The following is a 20,523-nucleotide window of genomic DNA, read 5'->3' as shown; positions in this document are numbered from 1 at the left end:
TCACAGCTCCAAGTCACTGAGAGACACACTAAGGGACAGAGGTGTGCTACCATTGGCAAAGGCCTTCATTAGACTGCTAGGATAGACACAGCCCAGCTTCTCTGGGGTCGGAAAACCCCACACCCTATAGAGTGATAGGCTCAACCGGTCTCCGATGTAGAAGGGACCCACCCATTTGGCACTGCTGCCGTTCCTGGGGAGAGACAACAAAAGGACCTGGTCACCCACAGTCCACTCCTTCTCCTGCATCTCCCTCTTCAGCCTTCTATTGTCAGCTTTCTCGCTCGCCTTTTCTGCCACCCTCCAGTGGACGTCTAACAGCTCCCGCATCAGCTGCAGCGAGAAAGCATCCATCTTGAGCCCCTCAATGTTTGCAGTGCTCATCTCCCACCACAAGGGCTCCATCAGCCTCATCTCACCCCCAGTCAGGACCTGGTATGGGGTGGCCTCCGTGGTGGAGGCCCTAAAAGCCAGGTGCAGCAAGGGAAGGGAGGCTGCCCACTTCTTGCCGTACAGGAAGATGAACTCCTTTAAGGCCCTCTTGAATTCCCAGTAGGCCTCTGAACTCATCAAACAAGGGAACTGGAGGGCCCTACTCAGCGTGGTCACCTGGGCTCCTAGGGCCAGCCCACAGCTCACCAGGACATGCCGGGCAAACTGGGGGCCTTGGGCTGCCTCCAGCCTCATGGGAACACCCCATCTTGCAAACACATGCTGCAGTAACACCTGGGCCACAGCCATGTGCGTATAGGGTTTCAGAGGGAATGCCTCCACCCACCGGGTGTTGGCATCTGCCACGATGAGCACATACTTATGACCTTCCTCGCTTGCAGTGACTGGACCTACCACCTCGATCTGCAGGCTTGACCAGGGAGCAGTTGACCTGAGAGGCCATGGGGACTCAATAACTTTGAACTCACCCTCTGTGAGATTCTGGGGAATGCAAAACAAACAGCTCCTGCAGTAATCTTTCACATGTTCCTGCATCCCAGGCCACCATCCCAGCAACCTCAACTTCTTATAGGTCTCCTCTGGCCTCTGGTGTCCCCCCAAGGGGATGTCATGCACAGAAAAAATCAGATCCCTCCGAAGTTGCCTTGGGACTACCCAGACCCTGGGATGTTTTTCCCCCTTGAACATAAGCAGGCCACTGTCTTTGTCAAGGCTGAGTGAATTAAAGGCAGAACTGAAAGGGGAGGGCCCAGACAATCTCTGCCCTGCCTGCAGCTTGGCAATGATATCAGCCAAAGTGCTGTCACTCAGCTGTAAGGCCAGCAAGTCGGGCTTCCTGCCTTTAGTATGGGGAGTCACCATTGGCACTGGCACATCCTTTGGCAAATCCCACCACTGCCCGCCTCCTTGGGCACCCTGCTTGGCCAAATTATCCACTGTCACAGCAAATAGAGATCCCCGATAAGAGGTTCTGTAGATAAAGGGAAGGGATGAGAAGCCAGAAGTGAGAGACATAATATAGGAGAGCAAGCTTGGATGAGGTAGGGCAGCCCCGTCAGATGAGAGGAAGCCCCGGGCTTTCCAGAGTGGCAGGAGTTCCCAGAGGACGGTGAAGATCCAGTTACAGTGAGTGAGGAAAACCACTGGGAGACGGGACTGGCCAAAGCGCTCTAGGCCACAGGCCACAGCTGCCAGGTGGGCATAGGTGGGTGTATAAGGGGAACAGGAAAAAGCAAGGGAGACTGGGGGGCTGGTGGGAGACAAGATGTAGAGACCAAAGCCAGCACACAGCTCGTCGTCACGGTAGAAGCAATAGCCAGAAATGTGGATGCAGATAAAAGTAGACAGGTCAGTAGAAGGGGGCAGAAGCTGGAAGACTCGAGGCATGGAGGAAGCAGGTGTCAGCAACTGGTTTTCCCCCAGCAGGCCCCGGAGAAGGGTCAATTCCAAATCCCTCTTGCCTTTGTCCTGCACCAAGAGAGACCATCGAATCAGCCACGCTTTGGAAACCCTATGGCTTTCCCATGTCTCATTGTCCACAGTGGTACGGGAGGCATAGGAGAGACGTAGAACCACTGGGTTGTCTCCAATGTATCGGGAAAAATGCTTGAGGGCCCAAGCCACAGCATAGGGGCTGTCCCCGCCTGACTGAGGGCCCTCACTGTCCTCATCAGGGAGGAGAGGTTTCGAGGTATAGGCAATGGGGTGCTTTCTTCCTGAGTGTTCCTGCTGCAGGATGGCCGTCAGTGACACTTGGCTGACGGTCACTTCCAGGTAGAAGGGCAGATGGGAGTTGGGGGTTGACAGGCAGAGGGCAGACACAAGGGCTCGTTTCAGGGCCAGGAAGGCCTTCTCATGCTCCTGGTTCCACTGCCAGTCTGGCTTCTGCTTGAGGAGGCTGTGCAGGGGGCCCATGAGGACTTCATAGTCCGGAATAACATCCCTGTGGGAATCCATAAAGCCCATAAAAAAAGACAGCGCAGTGAAGTTGCTAGGGATAGTGAGCTGAGCAAGCTGGGCAAGAACCTGTTGACAGGGAGCCTTTCCATCCCAGGGAGCATCCACGTAGGGGGAGGACACTACTGGCAGGAGGTCAATGTCTAAAGCTCCCTCAGAAGGGTCATGAAGGCTGAGACACCAGAGGATTTCCTCAGAAAAGGGAGGGCATTCGGCTCCAAACACTGACACGAGGGAAGAGTCGTGGTCATCTTGCTCATCGGGCTCTGGTGCTCCTGGCCCCTGCATCAGCTCCTCTTCCGGGATCTCCTCCCTCGTCTCCCTGACCTCTTTGACATTCTGTGGAGCCACCAAAGGCTCGGGATCAGCATCGTCACTCAACTCAGAGATGCTGGCCGAGCTGGGAGGAAGGGTCTTCCACACCTTCAAGAAATTGCCAATGTCCATGTCCAACCTATTACCAAAACAAGTAGAAGAAGGAGAGGGGGAAGCCCCAACCCACAGATTATCCATGGGGAAAGCCACATGTATGGTCACCCCACAGAACCCCATGTCATTCCTAAGAGTCCTCATGCATGGGTCAGTCAGGAGCCAGCCCATAAATACTTGCTCTCCAGCTTGCATATTCTACAACTTCAACAAGGATTCGCAGCTTCCACTCTTACCCCAGGATGAACATTCCAGGGGGAGCTCAACACTGGAGGGGAAGCCTAGCACACAATAGAGAAACCCCAGCTTCATTTCCACAAACTGATGAAATCGGGGTTGGTGTGCGGGTGTGTGCGTGTGGAGAGAGGTGGCCTAGGAAGCAATGCCCTGTTCACAAGTCCCAACCAAGTTCCCCTGAAGTTCCCAGAACACTGGGCGAGGGGGGGGGGGAGCAGCAAATGTGGCTCAAAGCACATAGAAACCAGAGGCTCAGAGTTGCTACAAGCTAGTTCTGCCAAAATGACCTTGAAAAGGTCACTTGAGCCTCAGATTCCTTGCCTGTAAAATGAGGAATATGATCATTTACATCTAACTCAAATAGCAAAGGATCAAAGGAGATAATTAACATGACAGCAATATGTACACACAGCTCTCTTGGGCACAATGAAAGAAAAACAAGGCTGCTTGCTGTCACCCAACACCAGCAGCATAAAGCAAAAACGGTCAAATGGCCTTAGGTAGACCATAGAGTCTTCTGCACAGAACAGAATGCTACACGGTACTACATGAACTTATATGGCGTAAGTCCGAAGACAGCAAGAAAAGATTAAGAACGAATGCCAGTTGCGGAAAGGTACATGAAAAGGTGTGTGTGAAGTGTTAAAAGCATAACATAAAGAGTGGAAGAAGCACCAAAATGTGGTGGATACGCTCAAACCACTACACTTACTATTAAGAGCTATATAAATGTTGACTAGTACTAAGAGGCGTTTTGTGGTCAGTCCAGGAATGTCTGGGAGATAGAGATGGCCTGACAAATTACCTGTTTGGCTTCTTCAGAAATTCATCCAAGGTGGGGCCATCACGGCCCAGGGGGTCATCTGGTACCATGAAGAGATTTCCGGCGAAAGTGAAGGGCAGCAGGCTGGACCCACAAGAGAAAGAGGCAAGAACATCGGTGAACCCAACATTCAGCCACACTCTGTTGCCTCCACAGAGGCTGAGATGCCCCATTTACCAGCAAGTACTGGAGAGCCCTACTCTAAGACTCCTTGTCCTGCCCCAACATCTTTTTCTGCCACAAGCTGCTGGACATCAGTGGGGAAAAGGGGCTCAGGTCCCAAGGAATGTCTCACCGATCTCTGACCATCAGTTTCTTGGAATTATTCATTAGGATGTGAATCTGCTCATTGGTGACAATGATTCCATCTGTCTCCTCTGCCAGCTTTACCATGAACCTGCAGGGAAAAGGAAATTACTAACCACATAGTAACCCTCTCACTTTCTGGACCCTCTGGAAAATGAACTAGAGCTCCCCAGTGGGTCAGACAAAAACTCTGCCCTCTGTAATCAAGGCAAGGCTCCAGAGCATATCCTCTCTTCCATGTGGCCATCTGGGATCCCAACATGCCCCAGAAGGTGTACTTGGTTGCATAGACTTCCAAGCGTATATACAAGCTTACATCCCTCTCATACACGCAGGCTCGTGTGACACAGACCCCATCCTTCTATTCACACATGGGTATTTTCTGCTCCCATTTTTTCACCTGTAAAATGTAGATAAAATACTCACCCAGTACTGCTGTAATAATTAAACCAAGGCAATGCGTAAGTGTCTAACTCAGTGCCTAGCACACAGCACACAATATTTTTCATCAAGGCAAAATACTCACATTCATGCCATATATACTAACACATACATACCACATATTACCATGTACATACCAACACATAAAATCACATGGCTTACTAGACAAATCCATCTTCCTGAAGATCTCTTTCCTTCTGAGGAGGGCTGTGACCAGGAAAAAGCCACCTACCTACTTCTCTGCGGTCCCTGGGATTTTCACATGCTGTTCCCCAATTGCCCAGCAGAGGGCCCTTCTACAGAAACGCCATCTTCCCTTAAACCCTTCCTTGCCTGGCTGGATTTAGATGATTTAACAAACTGAGCAAGAGTCAGCTCTGGAAGCTTGGGATGCAGGAGTGGCCCTTCCCAGCTCTTCACAGCCTTGAAGGCTGAGTGGATTGCAGGGAACACAGGAAAGAAACAGAACCTCTCCCTACCTAGCATGCAAGGTGCCCAAGTGAAGGCAAGGACAATGGCAGGGCCTTCCTTCCCTGCCCTAGTACAGGCACAGGTCACAGAGTGCCCTAGGAATACTATTTCTATAGCCATGCTAGACAGTGAGTGCTGAGAGGGCGTCAATGTTTAGGCGAACCAGGTCCATCTAACTCCATTTCTAGACCCTCATCCCAGGATCCACCTACAGTCAGTCACATCCACCTCCTCCCAGCATCTGAGCTTGGTGAAGAAAGATTGAGGACATTCCTTGAGATATGAGCTTTAACCCAAGCTGGCACTGAAAGCCTAGAGTACCTCTGCCACTTCTTTGAAGGAGGAGGCACATTCTGTCCAATGCAGTGAGCCTGGACCCGTAGGCCATAGAGGAGGAATAACTTAGGGAAGCACCAGAGTTCCAAAGCCCTCAGCAACCTTGTGCTTGGGAGGAGCCAACCTTCAGCCATCTCATTTGTGTCCCAACACCTCCTTTCAGACCTGGCATTTGTCTCCATTTCTCCCTGAGAAGAGATGGGACACCACCCGAGACCACCCGGAGCCCCGCAGAGGGACCTGGGGAATGGCACACCTGTAATCGTAGGTGGTGATCTTCTTGCCATTTTCCAGCTGGGATGGAGTGATTGAAAGCATCTTGAGTGAGTGAAGCTGCGTCAGAAAGTGGCTCTCTGAGGGTGACAGAAAAAAGAGACAGTGGAGGGGCTACGCGGGAAAGGCCATGGTGGGTGGTGGAAGCAGGGGGCAGAAAGTCAAGGGGGGAAGAGTCCTGGAGGGGCTGGGCAGCACTGGGCGTCTCACCTCTCACCCTCCGGTTCTTCTTCAGTTGCCAGGTGGGTACAAACACAGTGACCTCTCGGTGTCCTCGATTCCAGAAATACTGCACTGCCATGGCGATGCCTCGGCAAGAGAAGAAGTGCTGGAGGCCATGTCTGTGGGATGGTGGAAGTGAGGGAACCACTCCCAGAAGGCCCTGCATTACCACTCATGCCTTGCCCTGAGGCCCAAGCAGGTCATGTCTCCAGATGACCTCTCCCTACCGCGCCCCTTCCCTCTCTAAGACACGGTCCCTCTATGAAGTCCTAGCTGTCCTAGATGGAGTTTACTATGTATACCAGGCTGGTCTTGAACTCAAAGAAATCTTCCTGCCTCTGCCTCCTGCATGCTGGGATTTACATGTGGATGCGCCACCACACCTGGCCTGCAGCCCCACTGTGCGCACTACTTGCCATGCAGTAGCCATTCACTATGTGCCACATCCCTCACCTTTTGTTACCCACTTAAGGTCAGGAAGGAACACCTGCCCAGCTCCCCAGCACACCCAGCCCACGGCTACTCACACCATGGCCACACTGCTGCCGTCAATGACCACTCTCCGAAGCCCTGGATTCCCAGGCTCCCCAGACAAGTTCAACTCGAAGGGTGTGTTCAAAGCCTCGTGGTACCTCTGGAAGCTGGTCACTGTGTTATTGGCCTGTGGGTGGTGAGATGACGGCCTCTGGGCCCCCTCCCAAGCCCCAAGAAGTCCTTCCCTCAGGAACGGATGCTTATTTCTGGAGGCCAAGGTGCTACTGGCCTGGAGACCCTGCCTGCCAGCCTTCCCCTGGCCCTTCGGCCCGGCAGCTCTACTCTTTGAAGCCTGAACCTCACTCAAGGGTTTGGCTACATCTGAGGTTTGGCCTGCAGCCATAGGCCCCTGGGCTGCAGATGTTGTAGATGCTCTGGAGGCTTTCGAAGTTGCAGGTGCTTTAGTGGTCGAAGGTGTTTTGGGAGTTGCAGACCCCGCTTTAGTGGCATTCCCAGTCTGAACTTTGGGGGTTGGGCCCACAGGTGTTTTTACTGAAGGCATTTTCTGCGCTGTAGGAGTTTTGGGAGTTGTGGATACCACGGGAGCTGCTTGTTGACCCGCAGCTGCTTTGGGGGCTGTGGGTACCACAGGAGCTGCTGGCTTTGATGGAGCTGGAGGCACTTTGGGAGCTGCAGGCTCTGTGCACACTGCAGACCTCTCTATGGCTGGAGGCACTTTGGGAGCTGCAGGCAGCCCTTCCTCGATGGGTGGGTGTTCAACTTTGGACGCTGCTATAGCTGTGGGCATTTCAAGAGTTTCAGACAGTGTTGGAGCCTTGGGTACAGACTGATCTGTCATCTCTGCTTGAGCCACTGGCTTCTCTTGAGCTGTGGGTCCCCTTTGCTCTGTGGGCAGTACTGAAGAGGATAACTTTTCCAGGCCTTTACCATCTGACAATGCACTGCTTTCATCTTTCCGCTCAACTCTAGCTTGGGGTATAGATGTCAAAGATGGCCCTACTTGTGGGGGTCCTGAACTAACCATCTCTTTGATAACACAATCCCCTGGCACCACTGATAAACTAGTGACTTCTGTGGGCATCTCTGGCTTCGGACTATGCTCTAGGGCTGTCTCCCTTCCTGGTTCCCCATCTGGTCTACAAGCCTGGTTTTCTGCACTGGGCAGAGGAGCCAGTTCTTTCGGCTTCCACTCCAGGTTTAAGGGCAAAGGAGTCTGGCCTGGCAGCTTCAGTTGAATGGGGACCCCGGGTCTCTGCCAGAAGGGGAAATTGAAGCAAGCCTGGGATAGGAGCCAGGCCAAGTGAAGAGATTGCAGTTCATTGATCTTCCAGAATGTTGCAGCAATAGTACCTGGCCACAAGGGCCCAAAGGCTGGCCCTGGGGCCCATACACTCAGAGCTGACACCGGTGACTGCAATGACATTCTGTTTTCCATCCTCTGTACCTGCCTTTGCTGCAGGAGCGCTTGTGTATGATTTGCAGAGTCCTGGCTGCTGATGGCTTGCACAATGGCTCCTTCCTCTCGAGCACTGTTCGCATCACCTTGCTTGTTGGAACGGATCCTGGAAAAGGCCCAAGTTTGTTGAAAAGGTGAGAAAGGCACTTTGGTCCCAAATTACCATTTCCTTGGGATCATGAGCCTGGATAGGGGTGGAGAAGACCCATTCTCTAGTACTTACTGCACTAGCTGGCACGCTCTCTCCCGCTGAGTGCTCTGGGCTGGCATCAGGGATCCAGCTGCTCCCAAGCCTGTTGATCCCTTTGAATTTTCTGAAGCCTGATTCCAGGTTCCTATCTCTAGGAAGGGTCCAGGGCTCTCTCCTACGGTCACCAGGGATGAGCCTTCCTTCTGCTGCTGGGAAGGGCAGATCAGGACCTCTGGGTTGGAGCAGACACTAGAGATGCCAAAGTGGCCAAGCCAATCAACGATGTCTTCTTTGCCAGCAGCATCCCGCACGAGGCTGAGGAGCAGCTCCTGGACTGCTGGGGGAAGCTGCAGCAGGTCTCTTGCATACTGGTCACCACGGATCCACACCAGGGCCCCAAAAGCCCGGGTCACCTCTGTCTCCCAAATCCCCCGGGGAGTGGTCATAGGGGCAGGGCCCCAGCGCAGCCGTGCCACCAACTCCTCCAGCCAGTTCTGTGTCATGGTGAAAGATTCAGTCAGCCCACCCACCATCAAGGAGCCTGGGGGACCAGGCACCAGGTAAGCCAGAGTACTCCAGCAGAGGCAATCCAGAAATAAGCCTTGTGCCCCGAGGAAGGCGCAGTGCAGGACTGGTGGATAGCGAACCTCCTTCCACAGTTCTGGGCTGCACAGACCCTTCAGATATTCCTGGACAGAAGGGAGAAACAAAGGGAGCCGGCCTGTGAGTGCTAACCCTAGTCTGTCCTCTGCACCTCAAAGGCCACCCCCTTGCTAAGCTTAAGCCCTCCCACAGCTGACACCACCACCTGCTGACCCCCCCTCCCCCTCCACCTCCTCTTTCCAGGGAATGATGACAGAAAGAGTTTGGTGTCAAGAGACCTCACACTAGTTCTAATGGCCTTATGCGGAAGAGTAAGGATTGCAGGAAATGCGTCAGCTTCTCAGGACCCTCAGCCTCTTCACCTGCAGCGTGGCAAGTTAAGCTAGATATGCTTGGGTCCAGGCCCCCTTGGCACTGTAGAACTGTTGGCACCTGGGGGAGGGAGCTACACACTATTAAGTATTCTCATGTGCTGAGAACGTGAGCAGCTTGGGGCAAGTTATTAATTCCCTCCTCTCAACAGTGTCTCCCACCCATTCCTACCCCATCAGTCTCCTGGAAGCTTTGGTGAGCTAAGTGAGCTTAGCTTATTTAGGATGAAGACTGGCACAGCCTGCTCCCATTTTCTCATCTCCTAAGAGCTGGCCCAAGTACACACAACTCAACCGTGTCTGCCCCAGATCACAGCCTATGTCTACCTGACTAAAACCAGAGCTCTCTGCACCTCCTCTGGCTGACAACACAGTGACTTCCAGGTAATCCTTTAGAATTCTGGTTTAATCCCCTTCCAGAAGCTCTCGGGCACAACCTGTACCAGTAACCATGGTAACTGTCATCCAGTGGTGGAGATAAAGTTCCTGGGCCAGTGTCCAGAGGAATGTCCCACAGATCCTCATTTTGTCTAACCAGAATGAAAGCCTCGAGTTCTCTAGCTGACCAGCCCTTGTGTTTGCAGGGAGAGCAAGCAGCTGGCTTCATCTGCCTACCCAGGACCTTCAAAAGCTCCTAAGCAGTCTCTTAAAGCACTGGCCCAAGAGGACTGAATTTGCTGTCATGACATCCATGTCCTTAACAGTCACCCCTCTTCCTGCCTTCCCTGACAGTTCCATTCGGTGACAAATGCCCACTCCCCCCCCCACACACACTTTTTAACACCTCCAGCTGCCATTTGAAGACCACACTAGCACCTTTGCTCACTACATTTTTCCCTGCTTATCTTGTGTTTACCTCCTTCCCAGGTATAACTTCTTTCAACAAAATCTGATGGACACCCCAAACTCTGCCTCCCAAACCTCATCTGGTCCCACTACCAAGCAAGAGAAAATGTGCAGATAACTCTCACCCTCTCACCTTAACAAATGTTTCCCAGCCCATGCACCCCATATCCCAACTACACAAAACCAATATGTAAAGTCAAAGAGGCAAGCTAAAGAAGAAAGTCGTGCATGGTTTCTTTAAATGGGGTTGGGGATATCTGTGGGTAAAATGCTTATTGCACAAACGTGAAACCCTGAGCTCAGATCTTCAGCTCCTTGGGTTATAAAGGATCCTAGAGGCTCACCTGTCTAGTCAGTCAGTGAGTCCCACGTGTAGTGAAAAATGCTAGGTCAAAAGGTAGGAAGGTGGAATGGGCTGGAGAGTTGGCTCAACGGCCAAGGGTGCTTGCTGCTCTTCCAGAGGACCCAAATTCAATTCCAAGCACCCACATCTGACATCTCACAACTGCCTGTAACTCCAGCTCTAGGGGATCTGACACCTTCTTCTAGCCTCTGAGGGCACTGCCACACTCACACTCACACATACACACATACACTCATTCTCTCTCTCTCTCTCTCTCTCTCTCTCTCTCTCTCTCTCTCTCAGACACATATACACTCACACTCTCTCACACACATACACTCTCTCACACTCACACAATACTCTCTCTCTCTCTCTCTCTCTCTCTCTCTCACGCACACACACAGCTTAAAATAGTTACTGTTCCTTCAATAGTTTACCACTCTATGAAAGGTATAGCAATTAGTGTCATTTTTAAAATACTAAATATGAACTAATATTTATGTAGACCTCTTTATGCATCAGGCACATAGATGGTATGATATATTCCTCTCTCAGTCCTATTAAGGAAATCTCCATTATCTTCCTTTTCAATGAGAAAGGAAGGTTACATGTTCAAGCTTACTAACAGGCAGGGATATCCAGCACAGTCACCCCGAAGTCTAGCATCTCATTTACCCATGATGTTATCTACACTGAAAAAGCAAAAACAGCTAAGAAAGCAGTAGACATTTACAGAAAAGCAAAAACAGCTAAGAAAACAGTAGACATTTACAGTCCAGAAAATGATTTGAACAATCTATAGATAAATGACACAGAAAAATAGAAAAAACATCAAAAAAGAGTGATATTATTTGTAAAAATCTATTGCCTAATGTTCCACAGATCCTTTGTCACTTTGAAGTTAAATAAAAACATTAACACCAAATAATATCTTATCAGTCTATGAGTGTCTAGGTACTTATGACTTCACAGGATCCTTCTTTTTTTTTCCCTTGAGAAAGGGTTTCTTGGAGCCTGTCCTGGAACCCACTCTGTAGACCAGGCTGGCCTCAAACTCACAGATCTGCCTGCCCCAGCCTCCCAAGTACTGGGATTAAAGGTGTGCATCACCACCGCCTGGCTCTCCTTTCTTCTTATAAGCCAGTGTTTATTATCTGCTTTCAAGTGCCACCCCAATTTACACGAAAAAAATACTAAAAAGGCCAAGAAAAAGGACAGAACCAGGAAGCTTTGAATTAAAGGAGTGAAGGGAAAGAGGAAAACAGGTTGAGTTCTTACAGAAGGAGATCAATCTGAAAACCTAATACTCCCAACACAGAGACAGACAGACAGACAGACAGACAGACAGACAGACAGACTGACTTCCCTACCTCCAAAAGGCTGTCATTACTCTTCTCAGAAACATATTAAACAATATGGCACAAAGTAAATAGGACACCATTTTTAGTATGAAATTTTCTAGTTTTTAGGTTTTTATTTATTTATTTTGGTTTTTCGAGACAGGGTTTCTCTGTGTAGTTTTGGAGCCTATCCTGGAACTCGCAGAGATGCGCCTGCCTCTGCCTCTGCCTCTGTGTGTGACACCAATGCCCGGTTAGTTTCTCGTTTTAGTTTTCATGCTGTTTCATGCAAAAATAGAACACATAACTCTTAGACATTTAAATGTAACCACAGCAATGACACACACACACACACACACACACACACACACACACACACACACACACACACACACACAAAAAAAAGAGTTGAAAGATAGTCAGGCAAAAAGCCAGAGTTAGAAGGGTATAGTGATGCACGCCTTCTATCCCAGCATTTACAAGGCAGGCAGCAATCCCACTACTCGGGAGGCAGAGGCAGGCAGATCTCTGTGAGTTTGAGGCCAGCCTGGTCTACAAAGTGAGTTCCAGGACAGCCGGGGATACACAGAGAAACCCTGTCTCGAAAAACCAAAACCAAAAAACCACCAGGGGCCCTTCTTTAAGTGAGCCTGATCCTTTTGATTGTTTGTTTGGGGTTTTTGTTTTGTTTTGGTTTTGGTTTTCACGACAGGGTTTCTTTGTGTAGCTTTGGAAGCTGTCTTGGAACTCACTCTATAGACCAGGCTAGCCTAGAACTCACAGAGATTCGCTTGCCTTTGCCTCTGCCTCCCAAGTGCTGGGATTAAAGGTGTGCGCCACCAATGCCTGCATCTTTCTTGACCCCTCTTCCACTCAGTCCAGAACAAATGACCCACTGTCCCCTCACCATCTCTACCCAAACTTCTAATTTCCACAAGTCCTCTATACCAGTTGACCTATATATGGAAGGACACTGTCAAAATGCAAAAGTCCATCCACACCACATCCATATGAAAAACAAGACATTCCTCACATTAGGAAAAGCTCACATGGCAGCTGTGGTGGTTTGAATAGGTATGGCCCCCATGGACTCGTGTGTTTGAATGTTTGAACCATGGGGAGGGACACTATTAGAAAGTGTGGCCTTATTGAACTAGGCATGATCTTGTTGGAGGAAGCGTGTCACTGTGGAGGCAGGCTCTGAGGTCTCATATGCTCAAGCTAGGCCTAGTGTGGCAGTCCTTTTCCTACTGCCTCCGGATCAAGATGTAGAACTCTCAGTTACCTCTCAAGGGCCATGTCTGCCTCTTACTTTTCAGTCTGTACTGGCCTGTCCTTGGAGTTCTGACAGGATACACCCTCAGCAGCAGACACTAAGAGCACCGCCTGTGCACATTCACTACGTTCCCTTTTAAAGGGCTCTGCACACCTCTCTCTCTCTCTCTCTCTCTCTCTCTCTCTCTCTCTCTCTCTGCCTCTCTCTTCTCTTCTGCTGCTTCTGTCCCCTAAGGCCAGTCTCTCCTCTCCCCTCCCCCTTTTCCCATTCTTTTCCCCAATAAAAAACTCCTCCACCCAAGCTCTGTCGAATGGCCTCTTCCTCATCTCTTTCTCTCATGTGTGCACTGCTTTTTAAATTACAACACTGCCTGCATGCCGCCATGTTTCCCTGTCCCTCTGAATTGTAAGCCAGGCCCTATTAAATATTTTCCTTTATAAGGATACCTCTTCACAGCAATAGAAACCCTAACAAAGACAGCAGGTAACCAAAAGCCTCTCATTTTACATGACACCAACACTGGGATAAAGACATGATGCACCATAAAGCTATTTACTAACAGCAATACCTGACTTCTGCCCCCTTGTTCTTCTCTACACGTTGCCAGAATATCTAAGCATGCATTATTTCAGATGGCCCTCACAACTCTTATGTGAAAAGAGTATTATTACATTGTTTCACAAATGAGGGAAAAGGCTCAAGATAGATAAATTATTAGACCTGGGCCTCTTCGAAGAACCAGCTCCTCTATCTGGGCCATAATGTGGCGACAGCATTTCAAATCCAGATCCTAACCCTTGGGGCAAAACTTTATCCTCCCCACATTCCACATTCTCCTGCCCCCCAATGTCTTCCTTCTGTTCACCACCAGTACAAGGAAGTTACCCAGAATCCCTGCAAGCTCGCTACCTGGGGTGGGGGGATGCCTTTAATCCTAGCACTTAGGAGGCAGAGGCAGGCAGATCTCTGAGTTTGAGGCCACCTTGGTCTACAGAGTAAGTTCTAGGACAGCCAGAGCTACACAGAAGAGAACCTCTCTCACCCACCCACCCCACCCCCCGCAAAAAAAATAAAAAATAAAAAATAAAAGGAATCTCTGCAAGCTGTGTTCCCATTGTCAACACCGCCTCTCTGCAGGGCAATGAGGGATGCAAGGGAAAATTGACAGAGCCACTGGATTTAGCAGGGCTTGGACTGAGAACCTTGGGGTTGAAAACCTATGGCCCAAGGAGGCAGCAGTGCAGGCCGGAGCTGACAAGCTTGAAGAAGCTGACCTGAAGTTTACAGAAGAAACACGAAGTAGGGCGTCCCAAACAGTGCTATTCAGGTGGCTCAGTGGCAAAGGGCCTGTGTGGTACACACAGACTTTGGGTTCAGTCCCCATCACAAGGCAAGGTCTTTGGAAAGGAAGTAGTCGGACAGTTGCTTGGTTCTCCATGAAGGCTGAGCTATGGTACTTTACAATAATGGAAATTTTAAGGGCATAAGGAACCCAAAAGCCTCTTGTTACCCTACCCCACCCTCTGAAACTCACAGGCTCCTGCACATCTGTTTTCTAGACAGACACCTCTCCCCTCCCCCAGCACCTCTGTCTGAACTAGAAAACTGCTGATGCAGCAGCTTGCTGAAAGTGCTAAGGGAGACATTTCCCAGCCTCCCTGTCCTCCTGCTGGCTGTGTTCTGGGCCTCCTCAACCTAGGCCCTTTCTAACAGGGATAAAGCCCCAGCCAAAGACTGAGAGAAGGGAACCTAGGTCATTCCCACCGGAAAAGATAAGGGAATCTGAGGGAGTGGGGGACCCTGGGTGTGATCAAGGCAGAGGGAGGAGCCCAGGCAAAGAAGCTTATGAGAGAAGCCAAGTTGAGCAACAAGCTGGGACCTGGCCTGTTCAATACCCAGCTACACACAGCAGGTCCTTTCATCTCAAAGTCTATGGTCCTCCCAGACTGCCTGGCATCCCAAGGCTGTGCTTTCTAGAACAGATGCATTCCACCCTAAGCCCCTGTGAGTGGTTGCTGAGAACAGCAAGAATATGGGGCAGGGTCCTGGGTTCTAGTCCAACCTCCACCAACCTACTCCTACCTGACTCTGAGGACTCAGGCAGGCCCTCACCCTCTCTGAGCTCCAGTGCCTCTTCTAGAAAATGCCACACTGCTCTAGAAGTGTCTCTAGGGCCCTCCTCCAGTCCTAGTACTCAGAGACACAGCCCAGGATTTAAGCAGACAGAAAGGACAGAGGCCTTCCAGAGTCCTGGTGAGAACAAAGACGTATGTTGCAGAGGCCACAAAAATGCAGGCCCTTAAATTGATCCCAAGATGGAAAGCAGAGTTCTGATCACTGAGGCCTGGCCAAAGAGGGCTCACGGAGAGCCTGCTGCTCGCTGGATCGCTGGATCGATCCGCAGAGGTTCTCCCAGCACACTTGAAAGGACAGACCTGACTCCAGAAAGGCTGAGTGACTTGCAAGAGAGGGGTGGGGCAGAAGAGAAAGAATGAAGCAAAGAGACCGAGCTGGAGCTGCAGATCTGAAGGGAGGGAGGCCCAGTACCTGCCAGCCAAGCAGCAGAACCCAAGATGAATACCTCTGAGGACCACTGAGCCCCCAGGAGTGAGGGAGAAGGGTTGATAGAAGGGCTACGTGGGGAGTGAAGAGAAACTGTTTACCTTGGCTTTACCAGTGTTCTCCCGGGGCCCCTCCAGCTGCAGCCAGAAGTAGGGGTTGTCGGGACGGCTCTGGAAGGCGTTCACCTTGACCCTGAAGATGCGCTGGACTTGCAACCGCTGTCGGTGCACCCGAGGCTTCGATTTTGACTGCACCATGAACCATTCCTGCGCTGGGGGTCTACCCCCAGATAAGAGCATGGCTGCCTCTCCTGCCCCTGGAAAGCGTGAGACAAGTGTCACCGGTCCCAACGCCGAGACCCTCAGCCCCGAGGCCCCCAGCCACCAAGCCCCGCAGCCTAAGCCACGCCTCCCTTCCCCTGCGGCGCGCCCCCCGCCACCGCCTCCCTGCTGCGGGCTCTGCAACCCACCCGCCAGCGCTGCGCGCCCGCCCTCCCAGCTCGGTCCCTTTCCGCCGCTGCTCAGGAGACAAGCCCTTCCTGCTAGGGGTTGAAACTAGGGGTGGGACCGGGCGGGATCCCGCCGCCCTCCCCGCCACCCCGCCTTCCCCCTCGACCTCACAGCCAGGCCCCCTGGATAAACTTGCCTGGGCTGCTGGATTGCTTAAAGGGGCGCTGGAGACCAAGGAGGGAAGGAGAGGAGAGAGAAGGCCGGGCAGGGTCGTGGAAGCAACTGCCTTCCACCCAAGTTTTGTGTCCAGGGGTCAAAGCTAATTTCCTTCCAATTCCCCTTTCCTGGAAGGAAGGGAGAGGAAAAAGAGTTGGGCTCTGAGACACTGTTTTGAGATTTCAATCAGGGTTCTACACACACACACACACACACACACACATACACACACCATTACACACACACACACACACACACACACACACACACACACACACACACACACACATACACACACACACCACTCCACTCCTTGGTGGTCTGCACCTCCCTTCAGAGCCCGGGTCTGACCCACTTTCTTCCGTGGCAGCAAAGGGTTAAAGGACAGTGGGGTGGAGAGCCCGCAGAGGCTCGGGCCTCTAGAAACTCTGGGCTGGAGACCAAGCAGGAAGTAAAGGGTGAGAGCTCTGACTCCCACCCCCCACTCAAGTCTGGGGACCGTCTGGAACTGGCCTGCAGCCCAGACCCTGCGGAAGCCCCCAGGACTGGAGGGGCAGGGGAGTTAGCTGTCACAGTTTTCAGGTTTGAGTTGTTTGTGAGAGCCCCTTTTCAACAAGGGTGAGTCAGATCACTAGGAGCCAGTGGGAGGTAGGGTCACCTTCCACCCTTATCCACAGCCAGCTGGTTGGCTTCAGTGGTCCAAGACAAGCCCTAGGCTGGGGACACCTTCAAAACCCTGGCTGCCCAGGAAGCATCCTCCCTACAAAGAACACTTTATGCAGTCTGGTAGCCCGAAGTGGCCTGGCACTGTGAAGGCAGAGTCTGCATTTGGGGCCTCAAGGGGGCCTTACTTTCCAAACAAACCAAGAGTCACATTCTGACAGACACAGTATGGCCTGACCCAGGGGAACAAAGGGCAGCTGATTTTAACTAAATCCTTTCCTGGGACGTTTGTGTTACAGGTGTGTGTGTGTGTGTGTGTGTGTGTGAGAGAGAGAGAGAGAGAGAGAGAGAGAGAGAGAGAGAGAGAGAGAGAGTGAAGGAGTGATGTGTGTGTGTGTGTATGTGTATGTGTGTGTGTGTAGGAGTGGTGTGTCTTTATGTGCCAGTGCCCACAGACCAGTGGGGAGGGGCATACTCTGTGGGGGAGGAGCATGCTCTGTGTGTGTGTGTGTGTGTGTGTGTGTGTGTGTGTGTGCTCACCAGTGCTCAGGCCAGTGGGGAGGGACATGATGTAAAGAAGGGACCAAACAGAGAAAAAGATTCAGGTTACTTTCAGTCTAGACTGGATGGTGAAGCCCCATCTTCAATTCTTATCCCTATGTTGGAATCTAGAAAAGGAAAAGGTGATCTGTGGGGTTCTGGCTAATCAACTCCCCAGACCTGCCCACCTTGGAAGCTTTGAAGTCAAAGGCTGTCTAAGTGAATGCCATTTCTCTCTGCCTTTCCTACCTCCAACTGTGCTCTGTTTATCAAAGGCAGGCTTGACAGTGCATACCAGAAATCCCAGCACTTAGGAGGATGAGGAAAGAGACCCTGACTCAGAAGGGGATGAAGGTTGCCTCAGTTTCCCTTCTTTAGCAAGGTCACAGCCCCACAGTCTTTTCCCCATTCCCTTCTATAAATGATGCTAAAATTCTTTCCAGCTTCCACTAGTGATTGTGGACTTCAAGCACAGTTACTATTGTCAAGGAAAGGCCCCAGGTTTAATCCTATGTTCAAAGATGTTGTGTGGAGGGCAGAAAGAAGCCAAGCAGTAAGCTGTGAACCCTCAAGCAAGTCAGTAAATCCCTTGGTCCCTTGGGGCTTCTTTCTCTTAATGTATTTGTTGGGCTAAGTTCATTCAACAATTTCAACACTTACTTATCATCTGCTGTGAGCCAGGCTCTTGGGGTACAGCTTTGACCCGGATTATCTCCTTGCTTGTTGTAATGGGTCCTATATGACTCAGAATGCCCTAGAACTCACTATCTCCTTCAGGCTGGCCTTGAACTTGAAACAATCCTCCCAAGGACTGTAATCACTTGCATGCACTAGTATACACATCTTCTCTTAATTTTTGAACCAAGTATTTTCCCAGCTCCAATTTAACCATATTCATTAATTTGTTGAAGGTTGAGGGGTTTCAAGACAGGGTGTCTCCATGTAGCCCTGCTTGTTCTGGAACTCACTCTGTAAAATAGGCTGGCCTCTGCTCCCAAGTACAGATATTAAAGTCATGCACCACCACGCCTGGCCTGCATTCATTAAATCTTTACTTACAACATTAGGTTAAAAGTTGCTTGATTGTGTTAGAGGCCCTTCTGAAACCTGGCCCAAATCTACCTGGAGTAGAAGAACCCTGGTTAAGAGAAAGTAAAAACTAGGCAAGTGTCTAAGCATGTCTGCCACCATATAAGAAGCCCTGCCAGCCAGGTAGTGGTGACACACCTTTAATCCCAGCACTCAGGAGGCAGAGAAGATCTCTGAGTTTGAGGCCAGCCTGGTCTACAGAGCGAGTTCCTGGACAGCTAAGACTGCACAAAGAAAACCTGTCTCAAAAAGGAGGAAGAGGTGGAGGAGGAGGAGGAGGAGGAGGAGGAGGAGGAGGAAGGAAGAAGAAGAAGAAGAAGAAGAAGAAGAAGAAGAAGAAGAAGAAGAAGCCTCCTGTCGTGTTTGCATGAGGAATAAGAGGCCTCCAAGCCAACAAACCATCCAGATCATCATGATTAAGGAGGGACCTGCATTGTGAGCTTGACTGATAGATCCTATCCTTCAAAGCTTCAGAGGGAGTAGCAGTTCTGTCACTCAAATATCAAATACCTAGCCCGGATCCACACCCATCTAGGTTCCTAGGGATGGGGTCAGGAGCTTTGTGAACCATGTGGCCCTGCCTGGAACCTTTCTGTGACAGTAACTAAGAGAAGAGGCAGGCATTGCTAAGTATCTTTCATTCATGAAGAGTTCCCATTTGAGAAGTAGTGGCTTCCTGAAGGCACACAGAATTGTCAAAGTCTAAGGAGATTCCAAACACGCAGTTAGAGGAAAGAGCCAAGGAAACCAGTTACTGTTCTATGTGTCACTAAATAGGGTGGTTTCCCAGAGTGCCCAGCACCTAGATGGGAAACATGGTGGGGTAACTGAAGATAGTTTACAGAAGAGATTTTGCCAGCATGGTGGCTCCTGCCAGTAAGGCACCACTCTGGAGGAAGAGGCAGGAGGATCAGGAGTTCAAGGTTCAAGTTTTGTTGGGTTCTAAGGTATTTGTGGTACTTTTCAGCTTTTATTTAAAAAAATTGTAATTTAGATTTTGGGGGGGGGGTTCTCTCTGTACAGCTCTGGCTATCCTGTAATTCACTCTGTAGACCAGACTGACCTCAAACTCAGAGATCCACCTGCCTCTGCCTCTGCCTCCTGAGTGTTGGGACTAAAGGCATACACCACCACACCCAGCTCTAGATATATTTTTCAATTTTATGCTAAAAAAACTAAAGACAAGAGTCTAGAAAGATGGCTCAGAACACTTGTAGCTCTTGGCAAAGGACCCAGGCTCAGCTCCTAGCACCCACATGGTGGCTCACAGCCATCCCTAACTCTTCTAGGGTATCAAATGCTCTCTTCTGACCTCTGCAAGCACCAGGGCATATCCATACATACAGGTGGAACATATACATAAAATAAATCTAAATTTTTTAATTTAAAAATTAAAGTCAAAGGTAAAATGCAGGATACAATTCTAACTCTGCCCTTAGCATTTATTATTCTATTTGTTATTTTGGTATGTGTGTGAGTATAGGTGCTCCTGCACCACTGCACATGTGGGCTGGTCAGAGGACAACTTTTGGGAGTTGATTCTGTCCTTCCACTGTGAGTCCAGGGGTCGAGCTCAGGTCACTAAGCCTGTATAGAGAGCACTTTTACTGGCTAAGCCCTCTTTCCAACACTACCTTTATTGTATTTACCACTTATTTATTTTTGGTGACAGGTCTCACATAGCTCAGGCTAGCCTCAGTCTCTCTAGGCAGCCAAGTATAACTTTAACCCACTAATCCTCTGCCTCCAACCTGAGTGCAGAGATTGCTTTGACCTGGTTTGTGTGTTCCTGGAGATCAAACCAAGCTTCATGCATGCTGAGTAAGCAACTCTACCCACTGAACCACGCCCCCAGGCCCCTGCCATTTTTATTTGTATGTTTGCTTGATTTTTGAGAAAAAAAAAAAAAAGACCTACTATCAGGAATATCCTTGCTATTTGCTAGGACCTTAGGAGTCTAGTTCATGGGTCAGATAGCCTGACTTCCTTGTCTATTTTTCCCCAACGGGAAACTTATTTGTAGGAAACATATGTACACTAAATGATAAAGCCTTTTGTCTCGAATGATAAATGTCCTTCGTCCTAAGTGGTTGATTTCATCTGTCCTTGATTATATTACAGTCAACAGATTTGTTGA

General features: G+C 50.3%; 1 protein-coding gene across 1 annotated transcript; it reads right to left on the bottom strand.

The window, feature by feature from the left end:
* Nynrin (NYN domain and retroviral integrase containing) lies at window positions 1-15,728 on the bottom strand. Its single transcript, XM_035453100.1, has 8 exons — window positions 15,531-15,728; window positions 8,122-8,777; window positions 6,475-8,004; window positions 5,936-6,066; window positions 5,709-5,805; window positions 4,194-4,295; window positions 3,881-3,982; window positions 1-2,863 (listed from the first exon to the last, which is right to left on the bottom strand). Exons 1-8 carry the CDS (start codon window positions 15,726-15,728, stop codon window positions 1-3), a joined length of 5,679 nt encoding a protein of 1,892 aa, XP_035308991.1.
* Between the last annotated feature and the right edge of the window lie 4,795 nt (window positions 15,729-20,523).

The sequence above is a fragment of the Cricetulus griseus genome, assembly GCF_003668045.3.
Source record: "Cricetulus griseus strain 17A/GY chromosome 1 unlocalized genomic scaffold, alternate assembly CriGri-PICRH-1.0 chr1_1, whole genome shotgun sequence".
Classification (NCBI taxonomy): domain Eukaryota; kingdom Metazoa; phylum Chordata; class Mammalia; order Rodentia; family Cricetidae; genus Cricetulus; species Cricetulus griseus.
This window is presented reverse-complemented; position numbering and strand designations above follow the sequence as displayed.

What these genes read in the sequence shown, in the direction of transcription:
- Nynrin (XM_035453100.1), bottom strand. Translation starts at nt 15,728, where the DNA reads ATGCTCTTATCTGGGGGTAGACCCCCAGCGCAGGAATGGTTCATGGTG. An exon ending in AGAACACTGGTAAAGCCAAG is followed by an intron (nt 8,778 to 15,530) that starts GTAAACAGTTTC and finishes CCTTCTGTCCAG; the next exon opens with GAATATCTGAAGGGTCTGTG. An exon ending in ATCACCACCTACGATTACAG is followed by an intron (nt 4,296 to 5,708) that starts GTGTGCCATTCC and finishes TTTTCCCTGCAG; the next exon opens with GTTCATGGTAAAGCTGGCAG.